The sequence below is a fragment of the Melitaea cinxia genome, chromosome 24 (assembly GCF_905220565.1).
Source record: "Melitaea cinxia chromosome 24, ilMelCinx1.1, whole genome shotgun sequence".
Classification (NCBI taxonomy): Eukaryota; Metazoa; Arthropoda; class Insecta; order Lepidoptera; family Nymphalidae; genus Melitaea; species Melitaea cinxia.
Window position 1 is genome coordinate 12,058,047 of NC_059417.1, and position 10,059 is coordinate 12,068,105.

The following is a 10,059-nucleotide window of genomic DNA, read 5'->3' on the forward strand; positions in this document are numbered from 1 at the left end:
TAAAGGCCTAATTTTTAAATACAAAGAAATAAGTTGGATTAATTATGTTCTATGTTGCGTAGTTTTGTTTGCATAGAATGGTATTGTAATAAAAAAGTGTGTGTGTACTTATGTACGCACGTAAGTTACACTTCATTAGCTAGCGTTGGCGGTGACGGTTGCGGGTTCGATTCTCGCTCACGACAGACATTTGTATCGGCCATATAGATGTCAGTCGTGGTCTGGGGTTGTGCTAGTATATTGTGTTTCCGAACCCCCAACACAGGAGAAAATCCTACTGGGGGATCCGTTGAGCGCGAAGCGTTTATTAATTTTAATTATTAATTCAAATAGTCTCCAAAAGCAACTTCGAATCGTCGAATTCAAAATACAGCGCCACTAAAATTCGAACGCAAATAACAAATAAAAACAATAAAATCGATTCCTATAAATTAATAAAATATTTTAAGCGTAGAAAAAGACAGCACGATAAGGAAAAGAGATAGATAATATCAATTGAATTAAATGCGTAAACAAGATGGCGGGAAATTTAGCGAGGTAGGGTAAATTAAACCTAACGCTGCTTGAAGTGTTTGATTCTAAATCTCTTCAATAGTGTGACTTGAGTTGTTATTTAAATAAAACATTGGAGAAATTTGTCAGCTTAAATGGTATAGTTTCTTGGGTTACGTTTTCACGGGTTTTGTTTTATTGTTCAAATTTTTCTTAAAATTTTTTTTCAAAGTCTGCTACATATCGGTCAAAATCTTACAGATTTTTTGTCCTTGTACGTCACAAGGTTAACTGATAGATAAGGTTGTATGGCTTTAAATCCGAATTTTGCGCCAAATGTTATTTTAAGTTGTAAGCAGATCAATATTTTTAATGAGCTGTTTAAGATAATTCTCTCTGACCTTGTTTCTTTATGGGAACCCTTGAGGATAATAAAATAGGGATTCTTAGATTCAGTTTTTACGGCAGAAGCAGTTAATAAAAACTTTATATAAAATCTTTTGTATTTTTTACCATGTTAGGATTATCTTTATCATGTTTGAGTGAGTTTAAATTTTTTTTTATGGAGGAACTTGTTACTAATCTAATTTTAACGAGGTTTGGAACACCGGGATATATCCTGCTCAAAATATGAAACAGCCCGATTAGGGTAGTACCTCGACCCTACAGAAGATCACAGCTAAATAATACTGCTTTCAAACAGTGTTGTGTTCATGTGGTGAGTAAGGTGATCAGAGCTCCTGGGGTATAGGGCGTACGGTCGGCAACGCGCTTGTGATACTTGAAGAATTGCAGGAGTCTATAGGCTATGTAAATCGCTTACCAGCCGGTGAACCGTAGGTACGCATGTTTGCCGACCTAGTTATATATATAAAAAAAAACATATAATAATAATGATGAAGATACAGTTTAGTGACACTGTATATCATGCAAGAAATTAGTCAATTTATAATTTTTGATAGCTTTTTTGAAATAGTAACTGAGGAGTTTCTTCACGATACTTCTCAGCAGAATCTACGTTTCGAATGTGTTGTCAATATCAAAATAGAGATTTGGATGTTAATACTCGTAGTACATAATATGTTAACATGTTAACTGTGTGCCGTTCATTTTTATGAATAATAGTCTTAAGTTAGTCATTATTGGTCTCTTAACGTACACAACAATCAAGCGTACGGCTCACCTGATGGTAAGTGATTACTATAGCTTATACCCGCTTGCTGTGTAGTTGCGGCATTAAGAATATAGCCACCCCTCTCTTCTCGTGGGTGTCGTAAGAGGCGACTAAGGGATAACACAGTTCCACTACCGCCTTGGAACTTAAAAAGCCGACCGATGGCGGGATAACCATCCAACTGCTGGGTTTGAAATACACAGGCCGAAGACGGGCAGCAGCGTCTTCGGTGTGACAAAGCCAGCCCACCCAGCGTGGTGACTATGGGCAAAACACATGAGTTCACTCCATTTTTGGCGCGAATTTGTGGACGCTTATGTCCAGCAGTGGACTATATTAGGCTGAAGTGATGTGATGATGATGATACACCCTTGCAATACTACTAGCATGGCAAACGCGTTGCCAACTCTACCCCTAATCCTTACAGGAGCTCTGATCACTTTATTCGTCACAGGAACACAAGACTGCTTGTAAGCATTATTTTATAGCAGTGATCTTCTGTAAGATCGAGGTACTTCCCCAGTCGGGCTGCTCCTAATTTTGAAAAGGATATTTCCTACTTAGGGGTTATTCTTTTGCACATAGAGTATCTTAGCCGTCAACGGTATCAACGGCTAACATGACTGGACAAAGCTTTGGTTTACTTTTAAGTTTTCTATTGTTTTAAAAATCGGGTTTCAGTTAAATGATATTTCCTGCTGTGCCCTGTCTTAGAAATCAGAAACAAGTCCAAACACGTAGGTTTCACGCGATAGAATAATATATATTTTTGGCATGAAATCTTCAAAATGCCTTTAGAAATATTGTATTCAATTCTTAAAGAAATATCTACATTTAATAAGAAACCTGTTCAATTACAAACCAAACGCTTTTTCTCTTTTCGTTTAATTTGGGATTACATAATATTATTCAGAATAATGATTGAAAACTCTTTTGTGATGGTTGTAACAGAATTTTCAATTTATAAAAGAGACAGGAAATTGATAAATTTATGTTTTACGTAGACGTTTCAACAATGGACGTTTTTGTGCAATATTTATAACAGAGAAGTTTACGAGGTAAGCAAAGTTAATAGCGAATTTTTCCTGTAATTGTATTTGCTAAAAAAAACGAATTGAATTACGTCGACAAGTAATACGACGTAGGATATAATAGTCAATTAAATACGCATTATTAGAGATAATTCAAGAAGTACTCGTCAGACTTTGATCAAATTGAAATAAACATTACAAGGATCAGATTTTGGATATAAAAAGAATGATCATAATCGATACACCTAGTAAAAAGTTACGAGATCGCACAGATAAAAAATACAGTCGATTTAAGAATCTCTTCCTTTTTTTAAAGTTAGTTAAATATCAGTCAGAGGAAGAAAGAGATAGATATATACTCTCCCATTCAAATAAATTACATTTTAGAGGTACGAAATGATTTTAAAAGTTGGATGGAAGGGAAAAGATTATTTATTTTATGTTAATGTGGAAGAAACGTTCGTAAATGTGCGTGGTTTGTGAAATATTACGAGAATCGCGATTCTGATGACTGTAATTTATTCCTCGGTGTGAAATTCTTTATTTCAAACATTAAATTTGAATTAGTTACAAATGTTTTATTTCTTGCTAAGTAATTTAAGAATGAAAAATGGACTTATAGTTAAAAAAAAACTCTACATACACACTACTATATGTTTTAATGACATAAGTACCTATAAGTATATTAGGTACATTGGTAATATTTTTTCTCTGCGTTAAACTAATCCGAAACTCTGTCCATATTAAATTTAATATCTTATTTATATCTAGATTTTAGACTACTAAGATAAATAAATAAATAAATAAATAAACGTCTCTCGTCAATGATTATTTAAAAGTTTATTTATTTTAGACCTTTTTTATTTAGGATATTTCTTATAACTTAGTCGACTACTTTTAGAGAGAATTTCATCGGTATTCGTCTTTTAGTTTCTAAAGTTGATCGAAAGAAAAACTTACCTGTATTTTTTTTAATATCCAATTTTTTTTATTGTAAATAATTAAAAATAACCAAGTGTCTGAAGGTATATTAGCCAACGTTGCAAATGACATTCAATCGCCATCACTCACCTTTTATCAAAGTCATGCAGATCTTCGGAAGTAAACTGGCTGGTGACATCAAGGAGTTGCTGTATGTGATCACTGCAGACCCTGCTCGCGCGTCGCACGTCTTCTCCATCCCTCACGAGAATTGTGGAACAGCCTCCGTAGTCAAGGGATAGGGATGGTTGTTGCACGACAATTGTTGTTCTACCAGCTGGCATTGACGATGCGGAGTCCAATGGGTTTGCCGTTACGTGGACTTGGGCGGCTGCGACAAAATTTTCAAAATTTAATTGAATTCAATGCCTTGGTAATGGTTTGATTTGCCCTAAACGAAAGAACTGAATACTAAGATCTTAATTATAATTGTGTTTGCAGGCAAACGAAAAAAAAACCGACTTCAATTATTACTTACTTACTTACTTCAGCCTATCGCAGTCCACTGCTGGACATAGGCCTCCCCAAGTTCACGCCACACATCCCGGTCTTCCGCAATCCTCATCCAGCCTACACCGGCAATCTTACGTAGATCGTCGGTCCAACGGGTCGGAGGACGTCCCACACTGCGTTTGCCAAGACGCGGTCTCCACTCTAGGACCCGTCTACTCCAACGGCCATCGGTCTTGCAACACAGATGACCAGCCCACTGCCACTTCAACTTGCTAATTCTGTGGGCTATGTCGGTTACTTTCGTTCTCTCGTGGATAGTCTCATTTCTAATCCTGTCTTTGAGAGAGACCCCAAGCACAGCCCGTTCCATTGCACGTTGAGCGACTTTAAACTTGTGGACCAGTCCCTTCGTCAGTGTCCACGTCTCGGCTCCGTATGTTAACACAGGCAGGACGCATTGCTCGAAAACTTTAGTCTTCAAGCATTGCGGAATCTTCGAAGTGAAGACTCGACGGAGTCTGCCAAACGCCGCCCAGCCCAAATCCTCCTATCGGCCTCCTTCTCGAAGTTGTTGCGGCCTAGTTGGATAGTATGGCCTAGGTAAATATAATCCTGAACAACTTCGAGAAGGGTACCATCGATCGATACCGGTATCGGTATGACTTGGTCGTTAAACATAACTTTCGTCTTATCCAAGTTCATACAGAGACCGACACGTCGGGAGGACTCGTTTAGGCCGGCCAGCATTTGGCCTAACTCATCCAGCGTCTCCGCAAAGATGACAATATCGTCGACAAAACGAAGGTGAGAGATGAATTCACCGTTGACGTTGATGCCTCGTTCCCCCCAATCCAAGGTCTTAAAAACATCCTCTAGCGCAGTGGTAAACAGTTTCGGTGCTATTACATCCCCCTGTCTTACCCCACGCCGGAGGGAAATAGGGCTTGTTCTTTGGTCATTGACATGAACGGTCATCGTCGCCGCGTCGTACATAGATTTCAGTACCTCGATATATCGCCAGTCGATATGACATCTCTGCAGAGAGTCCAGGACAGCCCAGGTCTCGACTTCAATTATATCGACAAGTAATACAACGTAGGTAGACGAAAAAATAGTTAAGTAAATACGCATTATCAAAGATTACTTCAAAAGTTGTAATCAGATCTCGATGAAATTTAAATGTGACCACATGATAAACATCGGCTTTCGATTAAATTAAAAATCATCGGTATCGGTAAATCGGTACACCTAGTAAAAAGTTATGCGGATTTTAAAGTTTCCCTCGATTTCTTTGGGACCCCATCATCAGATCCTGGTTTCCTTATCATGGCACTACCCATGTTATATCTCCTTTGCAACAAAAAAGAATTATCAAAATCGATACATAAACGACGAAGTTATCCCCGAACCGGTCGAATTGAGTAACCTCCTCCTTTTTCGAAGTCGGTTAAAAATAAGTTTAATCAACGAACATGCTTTAATCAAAAACTTTTAATCGTATGGTAAGCCTTGACACACAAAAAACGAGTGTGCTTTAGACCACACGACTGAAGTAGAACTTCCTTAGCTTCAGGTGCTCGCAGTTCTCTCTTGCCCCTACAGTAATATACGAAACGTAAGTCTCTCTCCTTCTATCTTAACTAACATATATCTCCCTCTCAACTTCCATTCGCTTCGCCCGATCACACTTTTCGTAACGCTCTCGTCACGCATTCACCAGCTTACTCTCTTAGTCAAGCGTGCGTATAGAAGTTCTTCTTCAAAAATATCGCAGTGGTACTTCAAAATTTTATCGCTTAAACTATCAACTAGTCAACTAAATAATTATGAAGGATTAAACTATTTAGAAATTTCTAGAAAGCTTAAAATTTATTATCATTTGATTGTACATCAGAGCAAACATTGCAGAGTATATACGCCAATGCAAATGTGGTTTTGATGTCATACTCAAAGACTAAATGTACAAATCTCTTTCCTTAGAAAAGATTATTTAGGCAGTCCATTAAATCCTATGTAAGTTTTATGATTGAACACACGAAGATATGGTTTTATTATTCTGTAGTTGTAAATTGATTAGATTACCTAATATTTCATGTTTGGACTACGATTACAGCTAATAATATTCACAATAGCAAAGTTGAAAACACAGTGTAAAAAGTAAATTAGTAAGTAGCTCAATGAGTGAAATTTGCATAAACATTAGAAAATAAAGTTTTTAAGATTCTTACCTGTCGACTGTCTTCTAGAAGAAGGAGGTGGAACAGAATGTTGGTGCGTGGACGATCTTCTCCGCGTAGTTGCCGTAAAAACTTCCGTACCTTCCAACTGTCTCCTTAACTTCGCAACCTCATCCTTGTAATACTCCTGTTTGTCAAACTTCTGCTTATTTTTCAACCGTGTTTCGCTGCCTCGTCTCTTGACCGCTTCAGGTTCAAAATCAAAATGTGTTTCATATTTAACTTGATTAGCTTTTGGACTCTTTGGCGTTTCAACTTTCGGGTCGTAAGGTATTTGTATCGAAGTGGACGGCCCGCCTTGGTTTGCCTGGTTTACTTGTATTTTATTGCGAGGTTTTTCATTTTTCTTCGGATCGGGCAAGGGTACGTCGAAGATGAATCTCGCTGGGCCTGGTCTAGGAGATTCGAGAGTATCGGTTGCAGATTGGGGAATCGTATACGAAGGGGCCTCAAATTCGCAGCTGTTTTGTGCACGGTGATAATGAGGGGGTGCGGTGCTGGGTGGGTTTTGAGGGGGTTCAGGTTGGGGGAGCTGGGGTGGGTCGGCGTCGATGAGGTCAGGTTCAGCGTCCATGGAGTCGTCTGTGCCGGTGACGGAGGTGAGGGCGGTGGCTGCGGAGTCGGTGCTCGTGTTGATGGTTTTATCTGATGTGGTGCTACTGCCCATGACGACGACCTGTGGACAATGATACGTTTTACTAAGAGTTACCTTTTATTCAGCAATACTATTCTTTATCAGCCCTTTATTACGCTTTGCCTTGGTAAAGACCTTTTCTTCTGTGAAGATCTTTTCCCAGCTAAATACTACAGTAGTATCAGCTAATGCATTGGTGAATGTACGCCGTGTCAAAATATATTTTTCACGATTTATTCATATACTAGCTAGGGCCCCGCGGTTTCACCCGCGTTGATTTGAGGAAAAAAATAGCCTGAAATTTCACGAAAAATTTACTAATTTTTTTTATTTTTATTTTTTTATTTATCATATTGATGTTGTTTCAAAATCAAAGCCGTCATATAATATAATTTTAATAATTAATTAATTTACAAAAAGAAAAGCAATAATAAATTTTTTAGTTTTGGGTGTCAGTAGAGCAAGCAATTATCTATAAAATGATAATTAATTTATGTGGAGTTATTGTGAGGTTTTTTCTAAAAAGAATGCAAACATGTTACCCACCTTAGCGTATTAATATATATAATGAATGTGGAATATTTTGAAAATGTAACAAAAGCCATTTAACTTATGAATTAACTCAAAGCTATTAATGTTGAACAATGTAATTGATTTTACTGGCCAGGAAGTAGTGTCACATTTCGAAAATCTGTTAAAATTTCAACTTAAAGAGTGATGTTTTTTGAATATCATATCAAAAATTGACCGCTCCAGCGGGGTTCGAACCCGCGTCTCCGACGTACCGTGTCGGCGCTCTAGCCAATTAAGCTATGGAACGATACACCCGCTCGAGCGAAATTTTCGATATGATAATTTTAAATTACGGTTTAAGCGAACCGTGGCGCTGTCTATAGTGAGCTCTTTACAGAAACCCGTAACTATTCAAAGTTTCATATTACAATGAAAATCTTTGACAGGAGACGACACCGTGCTATTTTTAATATCTAAGATTTTATTTTTGTGTTACCCACATTAGGAATTCTAAACATTTTTTGAATATCATATCAAAAATTTGTATCGTTCCATAGCTTAATTGGCTAGAGCGCCGACACGGTACGTCGGAGACGCGGGTTCGAACCCCGCTGGAGCGGTCAATTTTTGATATGATATTCAAAAAATGTTTAGAATTCCTAATGTGGGTAACACAAAAATAAAATCTTAGATATTAAAAATAGCACGGTGTCGTCTCTTGTCAAAGATTTTCATTGTAATATGAAACTTTGAATAGTTACGGGTTTCTGTAAAGAGCTCACTATAGACGGCGCCACGGTTCGCTTAAACCGTAATTTAAAATTATCATATCGAAAAATTTCGCTCGAGCGGGTGTATCGTTCCATAGCTTAATTGGCTAGAGCGCCGACACGGTACGTCGGAGACGCGGGTTCGAACCCCGCTGGAGCGGTCAATTTTTGATATGATATTCAAAAAATGTTTAGAATTCCTAATGTGGGTAAGACAAAAATAAAATCTTAGATATTAAAAATAGCACGGTGTCGTCTCCTGTCAAAGATTTTCATTGTAATATGAAACTTTGAATAGTTACGGGTTTCTGTAAAGAGCTCACTATAGACGGCGCCACGGTTCGCTTAAACCGTAATTTAAAATTATCATATCGAAAATTTCGCTCGAGCGGGTGTATCGTTCCATAGCTTAATTGACTAGAGCGCCGACACGGTACGTCGGAGACGCGGGTTCGAACCCCGCTGGAGCGGTCAATTTTTGATATGATATTCAAAAAATGTTTAGAATTCCTAATGTGGGTAACACAAAAATAAAATCTTAGATATTAAAAATAGCACGGTGTCGTCTCCTGTCAAAGATTTTCATTGTAATATGAAACTTTGAATAGTTACGGGTTTCTGTAAAGAGCTCACTATAGACGGCGCCACGGTTCGCTTAAACCGTAATTTAAAATTATCATATCGAAAATTTCGCTCGAGCGGGTGTATCGTTCCATAGCTTAATTGGCTAGAGCGCCGACACGGTACGTCGGACTAACCCCGCTGGAGCGGTCAATTTTTGATATGATATTCAAAAAATGTTTAGAATTCCTAATGTGGGTAACACAAAAATAAAATCTTAGATATTAAAGAGTGATGATCAGAAGGAGAACAGCATGACATGACATTATGAAAAGAGATTATGTACGCCAACTTGGAAATAATATTTTGTAATATTATATAAAAAATTTGTGCGAGGTATAAAAAAAAACAATAGGAAACTTTCTAAGTATTTAAGAAAGTTTTAAAAGGTTAGGTGTAGGCTTTCCGAGCTTAACTTTGAATGAAAGTTTTGTAATTTTAAATTTTACTTAAAACACTCGTTTTCAATCGATTATATATCTTTGATATTTAATAATATTGATTAAAACTAAATTAAGGGCAAATCCTGTATTTCAAACATTAAGTAAACTATTCTTTAGATAGATTTATAGATAGACAACGCAATAAGACGAGATCGAAAACAGAATTTTGTGTTTGTAATCCAGAAAAACAAAACACAAACGCAAACGCCTGAATTCTAACAAACATCTGGCCTATACAAACAATTGTCACATCTATGCAGTGATCATACTTGCGACGCTATCCATCTATTAGACAGCAGCCGTAACCACTGCACTTAGTCTGTCTTCTACTTTACTCCGTGGTACGACAAGAATGACGTGCTCCATCGAGACACCAGGACGCTCACCGTGGAGGAGTACGTCCGCAGCATTGCGCGCGCCATGTTCGCCCGCGCGGACAGGGGTGCGTGCGTACACCTCCACGGGATTGCCACGCTACACGCGAGACCGCCGGAAGGGCGTCCTCGCGAGCTCCTGCAACCACCACCGGGCCGACCCAGCGCGGACAGTGGTGGCGACAATCTGGACGACGAGGGGGAGGACATCCCGACATAGCCAGACCAAAGGAGAGACCCATTTAGACCAGGACTGACCAACAGACGGAAGATGAGATGAGGAAACAATAATTAAGGCGAAGACCCCAAGGGCATTATGACCCTGGCCCAATAGGG

General features: G+C 38.3%; 1 protein-coding gene across 1 annotated transcript in view; it reads right to left on the reverse strand.

The window, feature by feature from the left end:
* LOC123665565 overlaps positions 1 to 7,044 on the reverse strand; it is a 38,337-nt gene extending 31,293 nt beyond the window's left edge. Inside the window, exons 1-2 of the mRNA XM_045599852.1 lie at positions 6,360 to 7,044; positions 3,769 to 4,009 (exon numbers count right to left, since the gene is read on the reverse strand). Of these exons, the coding sequence (XP_045455808.1) occupies positions 3,769 to 4,009; positions 6,360 to 7,035 (917 nt within the window). The 5' untranslated portion in view covers positions 7,036 to 7,044. The remainder of the gene's footprint in view (positions 1 to 3,768; positions 4,010 to 6,359) is intronic.
* Between the last annotated feature and the right edge of the window lie 3,015 nt (positions 7,045 to 10,059).